At 40.7% G+C, this 20769-nt stretch overlaps 1 protein-coding gene across 1 annotated transcript; it reads left to right on the top strand.

Annotated features, from left to right (window-relative positions):
* Positions 1–673: 673 nt before the first annotated feature.
* Positions 674–20483, top strand: MLANA (melan-A). The gene is made up of 4 exons (XM_032306497.1): positions 674–750; positions 3648–3744; positions 18226–18339; positions 20415–20483. Exons 1-4 carry the CDS (start codon positions 674–676, stop codon positions 20481–20483), a joined length of 357 nt encoding a protein of 118 aa, XP_032162388.1.
* Positions 20484–20769: the final 286 nt, after the last annotated feature.

Raw genomic sequence — 20769 nt, 5'->3', positions numbered from 1 at the left:
TGCATTTTGTGTATTCAAACGCTTGGAAGCTAAAGACCATCTTGCTCAAGAATGTTTGGATCAACCAGGAAATCAAAGAAGAACTTAAACAATTCATGGACCCACAAATGTGGGGCACCTGTGTGGCTCAGTCAGTTAAGCATCCGATTCTTGATTTCAGCATAGGTGATCTCAGGGTGGTGAGATCAAGCCCCACATCAGGCTCTGCGATGGGCATGAAGCCTGCTTAAAATTCTCCCTCTCCCTCTGCTACTCTTCCCCATCTCTTAAAAAAATAATAGTAGTAACAATAAAATGTCATTTTTTAAAAATGCATTTTGTTTCTCTATAAGTTTGTGGTATAGAGTCAAACTGAAGGCAAATGAAGAGACTTCCCTCTCCAATAATAACTCAATTTCAAAGTTTTTTGCTTTTGTTTGTAGTTTCTTGTTTGAACTTAGTTTTCAGTTGGTGGAAGCAGTTAGAAACCTGAGCAATTTCCACTTGATATCAATGAAAAAGCAAGTACAAATCCTCTTACAGAGAGAAACCAGAGGGTTCCAGCTATCATTGATGTTCACCTGGAGAGAATGCCTGTGGATATTTGTGAAATGCTGAGTAAGGATGTTCTGAATGTGTTTAAAGGTACCTGTGTGCCCCTGCTATTAGGTTTCCTGTGACCTGCCCCCTTAAGATGTCAAGAGAAGAGGTTCATTTCATCCTTGGTTACCCCAAGAAGGGGCACAATCACTCTTACATCACAGCTGAAGAGTAAGTTCAGTTAGAGAGGAGAAGGGAGTTGGGGGAAATTGGAAGGGGACATGAATCATGAGAGACTATGGACTCTGAAAAACAATCTGAGGGGTTTGAAGGGGGGGTGGGAGGTTGGGGTACCAGGTGGTGGGTATTATAGAGGGCACAGAATGCATGGAGCACTGGGTGTGGTGAAAAAATAATGAATACTGTTATGCTGAAAATAAATAAATTTAATTTAAAAAAACTGAACCCAGTGAGGTTTGCTGTTTTCTGTTTGATGACACAGTCTGCTGATTTCCACAAGCACATGCCTGCCAGTAAATCTCTCTAGTGTTCATTTCTCTAGAGAGTAAAAACCCTGGCAATGAGGTGAGAGGACCCCATGATCTTACAAGGGCCTCGGTCAAGCTTTTCTGAGGATTTATAGGCAAGGAGATAAGAGTGGTAATAAGTTGGACCTTGTGTTTTTTTTTTTTCCTGCATTCTTGGTTATTAGGCATTTACTAAAGTTTTCGCAGCTGGAAAATATTTGTCCGGGAGCAAGATGACTCTTTCCTCAAGCCTTGTTCTGTCTACTCCACTCAGGCTCCTAGAAATGGTTTGCAGACAGAACAAAGATGAGTTGCCAAAGATCTAGTGAGAATGTAGGCCAGGTATGTGCAACTCCACCTGCAGACTGACCCCAGGGTGAAGATGGTGGTCATAACTTCTACATCATAATTTTATTCTAAGGAAAGGTGTTAATAGTATGAATTAATTTTAAATAAGTAGTTACAGCATTCAGCATTTTTAAGTGCTAAGCAATGTATAGTCAGTCTAAGATGCTGTCCTTATCTTTGAAAAAATCTTACAGTGTAGTGCAGAATTAGGCTCAAGAATTATTTTAGCAAGCGTAAGTGCTGTAGTGGGATGACAGGTTGCTGGAACACACTTTGCATGTACTAGAGTGCCCAAGAGTGAGTTGCTCTAGATTGGGTTCCACCCTCTGAGTAAAGACTCCAACAGGACAAACTAGGTACCAGGTTTTTATTTGAACCAAGTCTTAAGTGGTCTAGTCAGAACTTCCTGCAAACTTGCTCTCCCTTGAGAAGGAACTATTGAAAAATCTTTAGTAGAGTAAACTAGTAGGGGCAAGCAAGATGTAGAACCCATTAAAGACACTAATGAAGAATTTAGTCTTCTTTCCTCAGAAGACCCTAGTGGGATTTTCTAAAATCCCTGCATGTTCAGTTGGGAATGGGGATTGGGAGATATTGTTTCAGCTTCTTTATGATGATTCAACAAACTGTATCTCAAACTGTATTGAAACTTCAATAAAAAGGAGGTTGAGGGGTTCTCTCAATCAAGAGGGCATAAGCCACTCATGGAGCTTGTAAAATGCAGTTTCCCAAGCATTGCTACCAGAGAGGCTGATTTGGTGGGTCCAGGGGTTGATCTCAGAGTCTGCACTTTAACATGCATCTCAGGTGACTCAGAAGAGATTTGGTAACACTCTGGAGACTCCTACCCATCTGGGTAGTGGGTTCTTTTGGTGTGTCTGGCATATCCTGATATTTTCCACTCTATCAGTCACTGGGTGTGTGTGAATGCAATGTGAAGGAGCATATAGAACTGGAACAGAGCTGTGTCTGTCAAGATGTCCAAAGGGATGAAAACAGACTTTTGGGTGAAATTGGACCACAGGCATTCTAGGAATTGAATCAGCTGCCTTCAGTCACAAGAACCCACTGAATGCTCCTTGTGACATCTTCATTTCAGGGAAGGGTGATATGGCAGGAAAAGCACCGGTTGGGTATCTTAGGCCAGTTACTGTGAATGTTGGTTCTGCCACTTTCCAGTTGTGCAGTCTTGGGAATTTTACCAGCTTAAAATTGTGGAGATGCCAGCTATGATATGAGCATCATATATATATCTCAGAAGATTATTGTGAGGATGAAATAAAAGCCTATATGTGGGAGCTTGGCACAATGCTTGGCACCAATCAATGCTCAATGAATTACAGAGTAGCTGCTGAGGTGGTGGTGATGTTGGCGAGTCTTGGTAGGTCTCAGTTCATAATCCACAAAGTAGGTGGACTGACATGCATAATTAGGTCAGAGTTTTTATCCAGCACTGTCATCCATCCCATTTAGATATGAACAGGATAGATTTGATGCCTCAGCTGCCTTAAGAAGGAGGTGGTCAGGTAGGTGGTATAAGACAAAAATCTCTCCAGAAGAAACCCCAGCTATATCTTGATTCACCTTCAGCTACATGGGCAAGGAGTGAAGGTGTGAGTTTCAGGCAAAGAGGACACAATCATGAATGAGACAAACTCAAGTTCTAATCCTGACTCCATCTTGTGCTACATCTGTATGTCCATTAGCAAGGAACTTAACATTTGAATCTATTTCCTCATCTGTGAAATGGGTATGATGCCTACCTTCTAGGGTTGTTGTGAGAATTAAATAATCTAATTTATGTAGAATGTTTATCATGGCACCCAGAGTAGAGTAGATCTTAAGTCAATGTTAATTATTAATACTTTTTGTGGACTGATGGTTGGGGAAAATGTTTTAAACTAGCTCTGATTAAAAGAAAACTGTCTCTGTAAATACATTGTTCACATACAGGTCAGTTGCTACTTCACCTCTTGTTCCTGGAACTTTGATGCTTAGGCCATGACAGTTAGCACTACTTCTGTGAGCACACATCTGTGAAGCTCCTAAAGAAAGCTCCTGTCCCTGGGTATAGGTGTTGGAGGTGCTGGGTGTTTAGTGAGGTGTAGGGTGGGGAGGGAAACTACTTGGAGAATGGGATATGTGGCTTTGGGCTGGCAAAGCCCTTGTGAAGATTGAAGGTTGATACATGTTTCTTCACAATATAGAACAAGGTTTCTGTACACAGATAGATTTATCTATTTCTTGGGCCAGGGCTGCAGGGATTGGAATCCTGACAATGATCCTGGGAGTTTTGCTGCTCATTGGCTGTTGCTATTGGAGAAGACGAAGTGGATACAGAAGTTTGAGGGTTAGTAAATTTCCACTGCTGGGATCCCTCCAGATCCAGGACCCCCTTTTCCTTCTTTCTCTGAATTTTTGGAAAATGGGATAACATTCTCATAATCACCTTTAGCTCTCATTTCTGGTTTTGATGAGTCTTTCTCTACTTTGTACTTCTTGCAGCTCTTTTTGCTTCTACCTGGCATGAACTCCAACAAGAAAGTTGGCCCATCTCCTTAGTCCCACTCACAGGAAACTTGAATGCTTGACTATGTGTGTAACTGAGCACAGATAATTTGTGAGGTATGGGGCCAGGAGTCCTGATCCTTTTGCACAGCAAACAGCTGCATGTGAGATGCTCAGGGTCTTAACATTCCTCCTGAGAATTCCCACTGGTTCTGTTCCTTTAATTAGTGGCCTCTTTATCTCACTTTGCTGCCTTAACCCTTTCCTCCCAGGTTCCCTGGGAGTTCCAAGTTATAGCAAACAATTTAGCATACCTAGGGCCCATCCAGCCATTTGTGCAATGAGGAAACCACCCACCCCTCAGCAGCACAAAGTACCACTGGGTTTTTTTTTAATTAAATTTATTTATTTTCAGCATAACAGTATTCATTATTTTTGCACCACACCCAGTGCTCCATGAATTCCGTGCCCTCTCTAATACCCACCACCTGGTACCCCAACCTCCCACCCCACCACCACTTTAATCCCCTCTGATTGTTTTTCAGAGTCCATAGTCTCTCATGATTCACCTCCCCTTCCAATTTCCCCCAACTCCCTTCTCCTCTCTAACTCCCCATGTCCTCCATGCTATTTGTTATGCTCCACAAATAAGTGAAACCATATAATAATTGACTCTCTCTGCTTGACTTATTTCACTCAGCATAATCTCTTCCAGTCCCGTCCATGTTGCTACAAAAGTTGGGTATTCGTCCTTTCTGATGGAGGCATAATACTCCATAGTGTATATGGACCACATTTTCCTTATCCATTCGTCCGTTGAAGGGCATCTTGGTTCTTTCCACAGTTTGGCGACCCTGGCCATTGCTGCTATAAACATTGGGGTACAGATGGCCCTTCTTTTCACGACATCTGTATCTTTGGGGTAAATACCCAAGAGTGCAATGGCAGGGTCATAGGGAAGTTCTATTTTTAATTTCTTGAGAAATCTCCACACGGTTCTCCAAAGAGGCTGCACTAACTTGCATTCCCACCAACAGTGGAAGAGGGTTCCACTTTCTCCACATCCCCTCCAACACTTGTTGTTTCCTGTCTTGCTAATTTTGGCCATTCTAACTGGTGTAAGGTGATATCTCAATGTGGTTTTTTTTGTTGTTGTTGTTGTTTTTTAAAGATTTTATTTATTTATTTGACAGAGAGAGATCACAAGTAGGCAGAGAGGCAGGCAGAGAGAGAGAGAGGAGGAAGCAGGCTCCCTGCTGAGCAGAGAGCCCGATGCGGGACTCGATCCCGGGACCCGGAGATCATGACCTGAGCCGAAGGCAGAGGCTTAACCCACTGAGCCACCCAGGCGCCCCTCTTCTGCCCATTTTTTTTATATGATTGTCTGTTTTGTGTGTGTTGAGTTTGAGGAGTTTTTTGTAGATCCTGGATATCAACCTTTTGTCTGTACTGTCATTTGCAAATATCTTCTCCCATTCCGTGGGTTGCCTCTTTGTTTTCTTGACTGTTTCCTTTGCTGTGCAGAAGCTTTTGATTTTGATGAAGTCCCAAAAGTTTATTTTCGCTTTTGTTTCCTTTGCCTTTGGAGACATATCTTGAAAGAAGTTACTGTGGCTGATATCGAAGAGATTACTGCCTATGTTCTCCTCTAGGATTCTGATGGATTCCTGTCTCACGTTGAGGTCTTTTATCCATTTTGAGTTTATCTTTGTGTACGGTGTAAGAGAATGGTCGAATTTCATTCTTTTACATATAGCTGTCCAGTTTTCCCAGCACCATTTATTGAAGAGACTGTCTTTTTTCCACTGTATATTTTTTCCTGTTTCGTCGAAGATTAATTGACCATAGAGTTGAGGGTCCATATCTGGGCTCTCTACTCTGTTCCACTGGTCTATGTGTCTGTTTTTATGCCAGTACCATGCTGTCTAGGTGACCACAGCTTTGTAAGAAAGCTTGAAATCAGGTAACGTGATGCCCCTCGTTTTATTTTTGTTTTTCAAGATTTCCTTAGCGATTCAGCGTCTCTTCTGATTCCATACAAATTTTTGGATTATTTGCTCCAGCTCTTTGAAGAATACCGGTGGAATCTTTATTGAAATGGCATTAAAAGTATAGATTGCTCTAGGCAGTATAGACATTTTAACAATGTTTATTCTTCCGATCCAAGAGCAGGGAATGGTCTTCCATCTTTTTGTGTCTTCTTCAATTTCTTTCATGAGTGTTCTGTAGTTCCTCGAGTACAGATCCTTTACCTCTTTGGTTAGGTTTATTCCCAGGTACCTAGTTGTTCTTGATGCTATAGTAAATGGAATCGATTCTCTAATTTCCCTTTCTGTATTTTCATTGTTAGTGTATAAGAAAGCCACTGATTTCTGTACATTGACTTTGTATCCTGCCACGTTGCTGAATTGCTGTATGAGTTCTAGTAGTTTGGGTGTGGCGTCTTTTGGGTTTTCCATATAAAGAGTCATATCATCTGCGAAGAGAGAGAGTTTGACTTCTTCATTGCCTTATTGGATCCCTTTTTTTTCTCTTCGTTGTCTGATTGCTGTTGCTAGGACTTCTAATACTATGTTGAACAAGAGTGGTGAGAGTGGGCATCCTTGTCGTGTTCCTGATCTCAACGGGAAGGCTGCAAGCTTTTTCCCATTGAGGATGATATTTGCTGTGGGTCTTTCATAGATATATTTGATGAAGTTCAGGAATGTTCCCTCTATCCCGATACTTCGAAGCATTTTAATCAGGAAGGGATGCTGGATTTTGTCAAATGCTTTTTCTGCATCAATTGAGAGGACCATGTTAAATTGTTCTATCATATTAAATTGTTCTATCACATTGATTGATTTGCGAGTGTTGAACCATCCTGGTAGCTCAGGGATGAATCCCACCTGGTCATGGTGGATAATCTTTTTAATGTGCTTTTGGATACTGTTTCCTAGGATCTTGTTGAGAATCTTAGCATCCATATTCATCATTGATATTGGTCCGAAATTCTCCTTTTTGGTAGGGTCTTTGCCTGGTTTGGGGATCATGGTAATGCTGGCTTCATAGAAAGGGTCTGGAAGTTTTCCTTCTGCTTCAATTCTTTGAAACAGCTTCAGGAGAATAGGTGTTTTTTTTTTCTTTGAAAGTTTGGTAGAATTCCCCAGGGAATCTGTCAGGTCCTGGGCTCCTTTTTGGGGGGAGGTTTTTGATCACTGCTTCAATCTCGTTACTAGATATCGATCTATTCAGGTTGTCGATTTCTTCCTGGTTCAATTTTGGGAGTTTATATTTTCCAGGAATGCATCCATTTCATCAAGGTTGCTAAGCTTATTGGCATATAACTGTTGATAATAGCTTCTGATGATTGTTTCTACTTCCTTGTTGTTCGTTGCAATCTCTCCCTTTCCATTCATAATTTTATTAATTTGGGCTTTCTCTCTTTTCTTTTGGATTAGTGTGGCCAGTGGCTTATCGATCTTATTGATTCTTTCAAAACACCAACGTCTAGTTTCATTGATACATTCTACTGTATCTTTGGTTTCATTGATCTCATTGATCTCAGCTCTAATCTTGATGATTTCCCTTCTTACGTGTGGAGTTGGTTTGATTTGTTGTTGATTCTCCAGTTCTTTAAGGTGTAGAAAAAGCTGCTGTGTTCTGGATTTTTCAATTTTTTGAGGGAGGCTTGGATGGCTATGTATTTCCCCCTTAGGACCGCCTTTGCTGTAACCCATAGGTTTTGGATCGAAGTGTCTTCATTCTCATTGGTTTCCATGAATTGTTTCAGTTCTTTGATCTCCTGGTTGATCCACGCATTCTTAAGCAAGGTGGCCTTTAGCTTCCAGGTGTTTGAGTTCCTTCTGAACTTTTCCTTGTGATTAAGCTCCAGTTTCAAAGCATTGTGATCTGAGAATATGCAGGGAATAATCTCAGTCTTTTGGTATCGGTTGAGTCCTGATTTGTGACCCAGTATGTGGTCTATTCTTGAGAAGGTTCCATGTGCACTTGAGAAGAATTAGTATTCTGTTGTTTTAGGGTGGAATGTTCTGTATATATCTATGAGGTCTATTTGTTCCAATGTGTCATTCAATGCTCTTGTTTCTTTACTGATTTTCTGCTTCGAAGATCTGTCTATTTCTGAGAGAGGCATGTTAAGATCTCCTACAATGAGTGTATTCATATCAATATGACTCTTTATCTTGATTAACAGTTTTCTTATGTAATTGGATGCTCCCATATTGGGGGCATAGATATTTACAATTGTTAGATCATCTTGGTGGATAGTCCCTTTAAGGATTATGTAGTGTCCTTCTGTATCTCTGACTACAGTCTTCAGTTTAAAATATAATTTATCTGATATGATAATCACTACCCTGGTCTTCTTTTGAAGCCCATTGGCATGAAAGATGCTTCTCCATCCCTTCACTTTCAGTCTGGGTGTATCTTTAGGTTCAAAATGGGTCTCTTGTAGACAACATATGGATGGATCCTGTCGTTTTATCCAATCTGCAACCCTGTGCCGTTTTATGGGCGCATTTAGGCCATTCACATTGAGAGTGATTATTGATAGATACGTTTTTATTGACACGTGTTACCTTGAAGTCTTTCTTTCTGTAGGTCTGTCTCTATATTTCTGTTCAATGCTATTTTTAGAATTTTTCCACTTTTATAGAACTCCCCCTTAATATTTCCTGCAGTGTTGGCTTGGTGGTTGCATATTCTTTTAAGCCTTGCCGGTCTTGGAAACTTCATCTCTCCATCCATTTTGAATGTCAGTCTTGCTGGATAAAGTATTCTTGGCTGCATGTCCTTCTCATTTAGGGCCCTGAATATATCTTCCAGCCCTTTCTGGCTTGCCAGGTCTCTGTGGACAGGTCTGATGTTATTCTGATTGGCTTTCCTCTGTAAGTAAGGAGCCTGTTTGCCCTAGCAGCTTTCAAGAGATTATACCTACAATTATAATTCCTCAATTTGACTATCCCGTGTCGTGATGATTTTTTGGAATGTATAATCTTGGATGGAAACCGTTCAGCCTCTAGTACATGAACGCTGGTTCCTTTCACGAGATCGGGAACATTTTCATGAAGGACTTGTTCCACTATATCTTCTAGACTTCTTTCTTTCTCCTCCCCTTCAGGGATTCCAATAATTCTGACGTTGGAACATTTCATGGCATCCTTTATTTTCCTGATCCTGTTTTTGTGGTTTCTAAGCCATTTGTTCCAGGCTTCCTCCTGATCCTTTCTCTCTATCTGTTTGTCCTCCAGATCACTAATTCTATCTTCTGTCTCAGTTCCCCTAGCTTTGAGAGAGTTTACATTAGATTGTAACTCATTGAGAGCATTGTGAACCTCCTCCCTGGTAGCTTTAAGCTCCTCCCTAACATTGTGAACACCCTGTCTTGTCGCTTTCAGCTCAGCCCTAATCAATTTTATTTGGTCATCCATGGCTTTCTCCAACCTAGCTATTGCGGGGATAATTGTTAGCCTGAATTCTCTTTCCGACGTATTGTCTATGTTGATATCTGTTAGCTCTGTTGCAGATGGTCCATCCTCTGTATTTTTCTTCTGCTGGGCATTCCTCCTCCTAGTCATTTTGGTGGGAGATGACTTATCAGATGTTACTGGATGTATTAACCGTGGTGAATCCAGGTGCACCGTGGAACACTTCTGAGCAATCAGGATTCCCCACCCAAACAAGAGTCCAAAGAAAAGAGAAAAAAAAAGAGATAGAGAGAGAGACAGGAAAGAAGAGAAGATGAAAGAGAAGGTTCAGCCCAAATGGGCCCCAAGGTAAGATTTATGAAGTAGACAAAGAAAAACAGACAATCAAAAAGTCTAATAAAAGTATATGACAAGAGAAAAAAAATATGTCCAAATAAAGGAAGAACCTCATCAAAAAGAACTCCAAGTGTAAGATTTATATACTAGCTGGACAAACACAAAACCACAGAAACACTTGTGGAAGAAAAAGATGGGAGAGTGGTTATAAATTCTCAGTGTGTGAGAGCAAGGTTGTTTTGATTCTTCCTGGATGTATCTTGATATCCTTGTTAAAATTCTCAACTTTCCTAAGATAAAGGGGCATTAAAAATTAGTTTAGTGTAGTATTTATTGGGGAAAGCAGATTACTTTGAAGTTTAACTCTATATGAATATTAGAAGATAAAAGTAAAAAGGAATAAACTATACTAAACCAAACTAAAATTTAAAAAAAGGAACTAAAAAAATAGAAATGCAAAAGAAATACATAGGTGTATGTATCAAAAAGTTCAGGTTAGAAGGTTATTAAGGAATGTGATGTACTGGACAGCTCGCTGTGCTGGTGTTAGGTTAAAAAAATAACCTATAAAAAAGAAAAGAACCAGAATAGTGCGAATGAATGAAAAATAACAGTTTTCCTATGACATAGTGGTTGTTCTCTTGTAGTCCTTTCTTTTTTTACCTCTTTTTTTTTCCTTCTTGGGTTGTTTTCTGGGGGAATGGCCTGCCATGTGGGTTTTCAGTCAATGATGTTCCCTGACTTAAGTCTTCCCGCCCCCCTCAAGGGGGTAGGCTCTGAGGAAACTGTTGTTGTTGTTGTTGTTGTTGTTTTCAGACTTTTGTTCTCTGCCGGTTTTTATGTTTGTTCACTTTTTTTTTCTCACTTTGACCGCTTTTGATGGTTTTTGTAGTTTTAGAGGTAAACAAACCGCATCCTGATCTCCCTCTCAGAGAGAAGCCTCAGTCTGGCTGCAAAGCCTAAATAAGTTCCCCCTTGGCCACTGGCAGAGCATGTTCCAAGTCGTGGTCCCTGGGGACGCAGGATCTTTTGCTTGTACCCAAAGCCAAGGCAGTGGCGGCTGTCTGGGCGGCTCCAGACCGCCAGAGAGGTTCTAAGCAGCGATTGCACAATGAGATTTTTCCCGCTGGCCCGGGCTGGGAGTGCCTGGTCTTTCTGGGTCTAAGAGCGCCTGGCTTGCAAGCACCAATTTCAGGGGAGGCTGAGGTTCCTGCTCGAGTGTCAGGCTCTGAGAACGGGGCACAGGTCCGAGAGCACCAGGCTGGGCCTTCGCGCACCTCTCTGGGGGGAGAGTTTGGTGCAGGCTCTGAAACAAGGGCCTGTATCAAAGGCCCTGGCTGGGCCTTTATACCTCTCTCAGGGGAGTATCTCAGGCTCTATAGCAGGACTCTCGCATTCTGCCACCTGGTGTGGCTCCCATCCCCTCACAGGAAACGGACCCCACGCGTTCTCAGGTGCGCTGGCTAGCTTAGGGACCAAGAGCTGGTTTCTCCGCCACACTCTCTCTGCCTCAGCGCCACGGGAGGCTGTCCTGGGACCGGGGACTTAAGCCCCTGTCCCTAGCCGCCCCGATTCCCACAATTTCCCCCGAGATCCTTTGCTCTTTTGGAGTGCTTTCAACCAGTCTCCAAGTTAATGCTGGTCCCCAGACGGAGGGCACTCTTGCTCGTATTGGGGTATTACTTTCCAACTGGTTGCCTCTGGTAGCTCCCTCCCCCTTTTGTTTATCTTCCAATATTAGTCCTCCCTTCCCACTCCGCTTTACCTGCCCACTGGCGTCTTCTCCCCCTGTAGAGATCCAGACGTGTATAATTCTGATCTCAGGCTGATTTCATGGGTGATTGGAGTTCTTTGGTAGGTAATCAGCTCACTTTGGGGTACAAGTTGAAAAGGCGCTTCCTCCTACTTCCCCATCTTGTCCACCACTGGGTTTTTAACATAGCCCATTTTTTCTCTTTTTAAAAAATTTTTAAAATTTATTTTTAGTGTAACAGTATTCATTGTTTTTGCACCACACCCAGTGCTCCATACAATCTGTGTCCCCTCCAAAACCCACCACCTGGTTCCCCCAACCTCCCACCCCCCCCATTCTCTTTTGATGGCCAATGTGGTTTTGATGGAATTTTTTCCCTTTACCTAAATAAGCAGGAACCTAACAAATTACAGTCTAGTCTTAGGGCATCAGTGTCTTCCACAAATGGGAAATATCAACTGAATCTCTAAACAATAAGAACTACAGATTTCACTTCGAAGCCAGGTAGTACTTTAGCTCTTAAGCATCCAAAGGCGTTCTCCATAGTGAGCGATGGAATGAAAGAAGAGTTGCAATTTCTTCTCTCCCTCCACTCTTTTCTTTTCTTTTCCCTCCCTCTTTCTCTCCCTCTCTCTCTCTTTCTCTTTCTCTCCCTCCACTTTCCCTCCTTCTCTCCCTTTTTTATTACACACTTGAAACTTCGGAGTTGATACATAATGGAAAAAATTCTCTTTGCAAAAGATGTGGGGAAGCCCCATTCCTCACTCAGCAAACAATTTAGACAAAGGTTCTATGTAGGTGGCACTTGGAGCTTGGCAGCCTGAAGAGGGGAAGAGGAAGGTGGCAGCTATAGCTTTGACTTCTTCTCCTTGCCAGGAAGCTTGAGCAGTCCCATTAGTGCCTTTAGTGCCATGATTCACTGTGTTGCCATGGCTGATATCGAAGAGGTTACTGCCTATGTTCTCCTCTAGGATTCTGATGGATTCCTGTCTCCTGTTGAGGTCTTCCATCCATTTTGAGATTTTCTTTGTGTATGGTGTAAGAGAATGGTCAAGTGTCATTCTTCTGTACATGGCTGTCCAATTTTCCCAGCACCATTTACTGAAGAGACTATATTTTTCCCATAGGATATTTTTTTCCTGCTTTGTTGAAGATTAGCTGACCATAGAGTTGAGAGTCCATATCTGGGCTCTCTGTTCTGTTGCATTGGTCTATGTGTCTGTTTTTCTGCCACTATCATGCTGTCCCTTTCCTAATGCCCATTTTGCCAGAATGTCCCAAATACAAATTACAAAAGACAGGGTAAATTCTCACCATTATTGTTCAACATAATAATAGAAGTCCTAACAACAGCAACCAGACAATAAATAGAATTAAAAGATATTCAAATTGACAGAGAAGAGGTCAAATTCTCTCTTCACAGATGACATGATACTCTCTGTGGAAACCCAAAAGACTCCACCCCCAAATTACTATAAATCATATAGCAATTCAGTAATGTGGCAGGATACAAAATCAATGCACAGAAATCAGTTGCTTTCTTATGCACTAGCAATATAACTGTAGAAAGAGAAATTAGAGAATCAATTCCATTTACAATAGCACCAAAACTTATAAGACACCTTGGAATAAACCTAACCAAAGAGGTAAAGGATCTATATTGAGGAACTACAGAACACTCACTCATGATCCTGGATCACAAGAATAAACATTGTTAAAATGTCTATGCTGCTCAGAGCATTCTATAATTTCAGTGACATCCTGATCAAAATTGATCACCATTGGCATTTTTCAAAGTGCTGGAACAAATAATCTTAAAATTTGTATGGAACCAGAAAAGACCCTGAATCACCAAGGAAATGTTGAAAAAGAAAAACAAAGCTGGGGCATCACATTGCCTGATTTCAAGCTATATTATAAAGGTGTGATCATCAAGACAGCATGATAGTGGCAGAAAAACAGACACATAAACCAATGCAACAGAACAGAGAGCCCAGATATGGACTCTCAACTCTATGGTCAACTAATCTTCAACAAAGCAGGAAAAAATATCCTATGGGGAAAATATAGTCTCTTCAGTAAATGGTGCTGGGAAAATTGGACAGCTATGTAAAGAAGAATGACATTTGACCATTCTCTTACACCATACACAAAGAAAATCTCAAAATGGATGAAAGACCTCAACAGGAGACAGGAATACACCAGAATCCTAGAGGAGAACATAGGCAGTAACCTCTTCGATATCAGCCATGGCAACACAGTGAATCATGGCACTAAAGCAAAAACTAACGATGACTAACATAACATAATAATAAAAAGGGGGGCACATTTGGGTGTTGACACAACGACCGAGGAGCAGCCCACCGGTATGTTGACATTTAGTGGAAAGGAGAAGTTGCTGAGTCTGAAAAAGATTTTAGATAAGTACCATAGGAAAAACTTGGGCTAGGAGATTAGGGATGGACACCGTGCTCATATGATACCTCACTGTGGTTTTCCCCACAGATAGGGAAGGACTTTGCTCTCTGCCACAGAACTCCATTTATGCCTCTAGCATGGAGTTAGCATTCCCTTATAACTGGTTATTTACTTTTTGTCTCTTCCATCCCTTTCCCCCATTAATGAACTAGGACAGAGTATTTCTTACTCATCTTTGTACCTCCAGTGCCTGGCACATAGCAGCCACCCAAATCCTGGCATCAGCATTTAGTTTCATTGTCTGTCATTGACTTGCATGGTGCCTTTAGAGTTTAACTTCTCTGGGCCTCGTTTGCTCTACTCTACCCCTAGGCACATGCAATATAACCATGATGCATATCAGTCTTTATTTAATATATACTTTCTTCTATATTTTTATTTAGTTCTATTTGTATACAAAAACATAACGATTGAGTCTTTTAAGGAGTAAACGCTCTACAAACTTAATATGTTGGTACGCATTTCCTAATGTCCACAACTACTAGCTTGATGCTACTAGACAAAAATACAATGATTTTTTTCCCTTTCTGCTTCAATACACTCATCTTAAATTTAATTATACCATAACAGAGAGTCTTTAATGTCATAAGCTCAGACACTGAACATTTTGCTTAGTAAGTTCAAATTCAACCTATCATGTCTCTATTCCTCTAGGTCTACACCAGTGATTTGTAGAGTTTCTGGAATTTTTATGAGATGGAGCTGTATTTAAATTCTCTAGTATCCATGTCTAGGGGTGCCTGGGTGGCTCAGTGGGTTAAAGCCTCTGCATTCGGCTCAGGTCCTGATCCCAGGGTCCTGGGATCACCCCCCCCCCCCCCCCCCCCCCCCCCCCCCCCCGCATCAGGCTTTTGCTCAGCAGGGGACCTGTTTTCCTTCCTCTCTCTCTGCCTGCCTCTCTACCTGTGATCTCTGTCAAGTAAATAAATAAAATCTTTAAAAAAAAATTCTCTAGTATCCGTCTAAAACTGCTGCCATTTATTTTTTAAATTAATATTAAAATTTTGTTTTGAGACTTTCACATGTCTTGAAAAGCTGGGTTGGGAATCAGTAGTCTAAGAAATTGGCAAAATTATGTACAGTAGTGCACTAAATACTACATTTAATTGCATAATTACCTCCTTGCCTCCCTTTAGGGATTTTCTTTTCTTTTATTTATTTACTTATTTAATAGGCTCCACATCCAAAGTGGCAGTTCTTTCATTTCAAAACCAAAAGACATAGGGGTGCCTGGTGGTTCAGTTGGTTCAGCACCCGACTCTTGACCTAAGCCCATCTCTTGGTCTCAGGGCTAGGAGTGGGCTCCACACTGGGCATGGAACCTAATTAAAAAATAATGATAATAGGAGTGCCTGGGTGGCTCAGTGGGTTAAGCCTCTGCCTTCAGCTCGGGTCATGGTCTTGGGGTCCTGGGATCGAGCTCCATATCAGGTTCTCTGCTCGGCGGGGATCCTGCTTTCCTCCCTTTCTCTCTGCCTGCCTCTCTGCCTACTTGTGATCTCTGTCAAATAAATAAATAAAATCTTTAAAAATAATAATAATAATAATAGTAGGCCAAAAAACATAAGTGACAATAAATGCAAGCCTCAGATACCTAAGTTACTCCACATTTAACAACCTATTTTAAGCTTTCAAATGTTCACTCTCCCACTTTCATTGACCATAGGATGGTAACGAGGTTGGTTGGAATTAAGATTTCCTAAAATGTTTCCACTGACTCACAATTTCTTTTGTCTCTTAAAAACATCTTTTGGAAGGGGGATTGCTCTTTGAGGCAACATTTTTTTTTTTTTTGTAGGAATATGATTTGTGGGGGTGATAGTTATTTTAGTGTTTACCAACTTTATCGTTTCTAGGACATAACACTTTTTGATTCTTGGAGAAGAATTTTGAGATCCCTGCTGACAACTCAGTTTATATTCATGTATCATGTGTTGAGTTTCTCAATACATGATCGGGGGGCCCCTGTGCTCAAATCTCCCAGAGCTCTTGCTAACATGCAGAGCCTGGGACCCTCTATCCCTTGGTCTTCCTTGAGACCAAGGAAGATGCCTTTGAAAATGCATGCTGAAGTTTGAATGCAAATTCAGAGAACTGGCAGTGATTTGGGGGAGTAGATCATGCTCCTAATTTATGGCAGGTGAGAAATTTACAAATAAGAAAAAGAGTAACTGATAATTGAGGTAAAGGGAGAAAATGCATTAAATACCTTACCTGGAATATATAGCTGGGAACTGGGGAGAGAAGCAGAAAATTCCTGTATTCTTACATCAAGTTTAGGGCCCTTGTGCAAATTTCAGACTAGAGTTTAGGAAAACTACTTCTCATCAGTCTGCAGACTGTGTGGTTATCAGCCCCAATCCATGTCTGTCTTCACCTCATTGATGTTCCAAACACTTCTCCCTGAGAAACGTACCGTGATATCCTCTTCCAACCTAGCAGACCCCAGTGATCAATCACAATCTGCAGAAAAGGCTGAAGAGCTGGTCAACATCTGCACAGCCTCCATGTTCCAGCCCTTCTCAGCTGGTACCACAAAGTGTGTGCTGCTAATGCCCCACTGGCTGGATTTGGCTCACTGGTATGTTTAAGTCTGCATTTTAAAAAAAAAAATGAATTTGACACCTAGGTGTCAACCTAGGTACAATTAGATATAAAAGTAATATTTTACATGAAAATCTTGATTTCTAGTTTCTTTTAAAAAAATAGATCTGGCAAATAGTGGCAACTGTACAGTGTTTGTCCCTTTAGATGATATATACTGCCTCCTTTTCTATGGCCCCCACCTGGCCCACCTGACACTTATGCATTACTTGCCCAGTCCTTCTAAGGATCTGAGTACAGCTGCGTCACCCAGGTGCAGGCAATAAGGAAGTGATTTGTGTGCAGAGCAGTGGTTCTCCATGTGGCCCTGGATCAGCAGTTTTGGCAGTATCACCAGGGAACTTGTTAGAAATGCAAATTATGGGCCTCACACTAGATCCGCTCTGTCAGAAATTCTAGAGGTGGGCCCAAAAATCTGTGTTAAACAAGCCGTCAGGTGATACTGACACATGCTGAAGTTTGAGAACCACCACCATGGAGAATTTAACAATAATAAAAGCAACTAAAAGTCTCCTTTTTATTATCACAAGGTGTCAGCAATTTCAAACTATGTCAGTGATGAAATAAATACCTCACCATGGTAGACAACTCCTGAAGTCCCCACTTGGGTATGTGTCTCTGCTCTGTATAATCTGTTGTAATTCTATTCTGAGGATGGAAAATATCAACCTCTAAACCTATGCAAAGCAAACTGAGCTTTCACCCACCCATCCCCACAATAATTCAGGATGCATAACTTAGCCTTAGATTGACTTATCATGTTGCAGCTTGACTTGGAAGCACCAGCTACTACCACAACATTCTACAACATCAGATGCATTTGTAGTGTTTAATTTTGGAACACTGAGAAGAAATTTCTAAAAATTTTAAAAATTGGGGAAAAAAAGATATTTTGCTGTCATTATGGCAAAGGCAGAAATACACAATGTGTCCATGCTACCAAGTTTTTCCCAAGCTTGTCCTCACTGAGATACCGCACTAGTTTGATCACCTTCACTAACAATCATTCTCTGAGGTTCTGGGATTCCTTTGTAACTCAGTGGGTTAAGCATCTGCCTTTGGCTCAGATCGTGATCTCAGGGTCCTGGGACCAGCCCCACATCAGTCTCCCTGCTCAGAAGAGTCTGCTTCTCCCTCTCCTTCTGCCCTTACCCCTTTCATGCACTCTTTCTTAAAGAAATAATAAAAATAAAAAATCATTCTTTGAGGTTCATTGTTCAGGTTCATTCTTTTTCTCCTTCCCTTCAAAAATATCCATTGACTAATGGGTGCTAGGCACTGTAATAAGTGCTTTATCCTTAGTTTAATTCCTACAACTCTTGAGATGTAGGTATCATTATCTTCATTATTACAGATGCAAGCACTAGAATTCAGAAACGTGAAGTGACTAGCCTGAGGTCCCGTTGCAGGTAAATGGCAGAACCAAGATTAAAATCTATTTGTAGAGGCACCTGGGTGGCTCAGTGGGTTGGGCCTCTGTCTTTGGCTCAGGTCATGATCTCAGAGTCCTGGGATTGAGCCCTGCATTGGGCTTTCTGCTCAGCCTGCTTCTGCTTCTCTTGCTGCCTGCCTCTCTGTCTACTTGTGATCTCTCTCTGTCAAATACATAAAATCTTTTTTAAAAAATCTATTTTTAAAAATAAATTCAGCTTCCTTCTCTTTTCTTACTGAACTCAATTCTTTTTTTCCCTCATTCACTGACCTTCATGCATTCACATTTCAGGACAAAGGTATTCATGCTGGCATTCAAAGTACCTTAACAGGAAGATGTTCATCTGAGGGGTTTGGTCATCAGGACAGCAAACTGCCATTTCAAGAGAATGATTGTGAACCTGTGGTAAGTTGAGATCCTGCATCTTGGTGTTTAATGTATGACTGCTTTTAACTCAGAGGAATAAAATTATTCTAATTTAAAAATCAAGAGTGATGTGAATATACCTGATGCTACTGAAATGGTTAAAATGGTAAATTTTTAAAAAATTTATTTATTTATTTTCAGCATAACAGTATTCATTATTTTTGCACCACACCCAATGTTCCATGCAATCCGTGCCCTCTATAATACCCACCACCTGGTACCCCAACCTCCCCACCCCCCCGCCACTTCAAATCCCTCAAATTGTTTTTCAGAGTCCATAGTCTCTCATGGTTCACCTCCCCTTCCAATTTCCCCCAACTCCCTTCTCCTCTCTAACTCCCCATGTCCTCCATGCTATTTTTTATGCTCCACAAATAAGTGAAACTCAGCATAATCTCTTCCAGTCCCGTCCATGTTGCTACAAAAGTTGGGTATTCGTCCTTTCTGATGGAGGCATAATACTCCATAGTGTATATGGACCACATTTTCCTTATCCATTTGTCCGTTGAAGGGCATCTTGGTTCTTTCCACAGTTTGGCGACCCTGGCCATTGCTGCTATAAACATTGGGGTACAGATGGCCCTTCTTTTCACAACATCTGTATCTTTGGGGTAAATACCCAAGAGTGCAATGGCAGGGTCATAGGGAAGTTCTATTTTTAATTTCTTGAGGAATCTCCACACTGTTCTCCAAAGAGGCTGCACTAACTTGCATTCCCACCAACAGTGGAAGAGGGTTCCCCTTTCTCCACATCCCCTCCAACACATGTTGTTTCCTGTCTTGCTAATTTTGGCCATTCTAACTGGTGTAAGGTGATATCTCAATGTGGTTTTAATTTGAATCTCCATGAGGGCTAGTGATGATGAACATTTTTTCATGTGTCTGATAGCCATAAAATGGTAAATTTTATGTTATGTATATTTTATCATAACAAAAACATAAACAATAACAAAGACAAAAAAAAACAAAACAGGGAAGTACAGAGATTTTCTTAAGTTGTGTCCTCTCATCCCCAGATTTTCCAGGGTCAATGATGATATCCCTAAATGTAAGAGCCAAAGGAAAAACCTGATTCTGGATACAATAATTTTTGGTCTTATGTCTAGTATATTTGTTTTTTTCTGAATGTAGGTATATCTAATGGAAGGAAACAAAGCATCTGTGATTAAATGTATCAGCTGTATAGGCCAACAGGATAGGTGCTGGCCACATGTGGCTATTGAACACATAGTAGTTTGAATTAAAATGTTCTAATACCAAATTTCAAAGACTTAGTATGAGGAAAAGAATATAAATGATTCATTAATTATTTTTGTATCAATTACATGTTGAAATGATAATATTTTTATATGTGGGATTAAATAAACTATATAATGAAAATTAATTTTACCTGTTTCTTTTTATTTTTGTAATGCAGTACTAGATATTTTTAAAGCCACATATGTGTTATACTCTATTTCTATTGGACAGCATTGGTACAAATGTAGTGTGTCACAGTGGTTTAAAAAACGGAATCTGGAGCCAAATTACTGTGAAGTTATATGATTTGGACAAGTAACCTGACCTCCCTCTGACTTAGTTTTCCAATCTATAATATGAAAACAATGAAAATACTCCTAGAATTGTGAGCATTAAATGAAGGCCTAACCATTTGTGCTGTACTGACAATAGCACTGACCTTTAGGCACACAATGAAATCTATGTATGTGGTATAAATGTAATGTATATTAGTGGCTTTAAACAGTGTTCAAGAATTCACCCGTTAGGGTTTGGGACTTCTGCTGACAGGGATAATGAAAGTATAAATACATTTTTGAGATTTTGGGAATGCTGTTAGCTCTATTTTTTCTACTCTTCCTCTTCCCCTCAACATTTCAACATACACACTTGTGAAATTTAATGATTATCTTGTTGGGTGGGAATGAAATGTGGGCACTTAGAAGTTTCAGTCCAGACTAGTTGTATAAATATGCTGCTGACCACCAACTTTACCTTTCTCCCAGAAATCTATGCACTGTTGCCAAGGCCATACTCTCCCTTTCTCATTCTCACAGGTTCCTGATGCTGCACCTGCCTATGAGAAACTCTCTATAGAAAAATCACCACCACCTTATTCATCATGAGAATGTGGAGAGGTGATGAAATGATTTCCTTTGCACTTTTGCTAGAATGTAATATGGACATCTAATGTGCTGCTTCAGAATACTGTAGAAACAGTGTACATCATTTCTATTAATAAGCTTAGTGTTAAATTCTTAGTGGAGCAACTGGCTATACTAATTGAGGGAAAGATAAGAAATCTTAAAATGGAAAAAACTTTGTAAATAAACATTGTAATACTGATACTATTTGTGCTAGCAGTAATTCTAATAAATTTATGGTATTTTCTGAGACAGAGTCAAGTGTGTG

Source organism: Mustela erminea, chromosome 12 (assembly GCF_009829155.1).
Source record: "Mustela erminea isolate mMusErm1 chromosome 12, mMusErm1.Pri, whole genome shotgun sequence".
Lineage (NCBI taxonomy): Eukaryota > Metazoa > Chordata > Mammalia > Carnivora > Mustelidae > Mustela > Mustela erminea.
The sequence above is the reverse complement of the archived record's forward strand: the minus strand, read 5'-3'. Positions and strand labels throughout refer to the sequence as shown.

Bases quoted from the DNA above. Each gene is read 5' to 3' on its own strand.
- MLANA (XM_032306497.1), top strand. From the start codon at position 674: ATGTCAAGAGAAGAGGTTCATTTCATCCTTGGTTACCCCAAGAAGGGG. The intron at 3,745-18,225 runs GTTAGTAAATTT...TTCACATTTCAG, and splicing joins GTGGATACAGAAGTTTGAGG to GACAAAGGTATTCATGCTGG. The intron at 18,340-20,414 runs GTAAGTTGAGAT...TCATTCTCACAG, and splicing joins AGAATGATTGTGAACCTGTG to GTTCCTGATGCTGCACCTGC.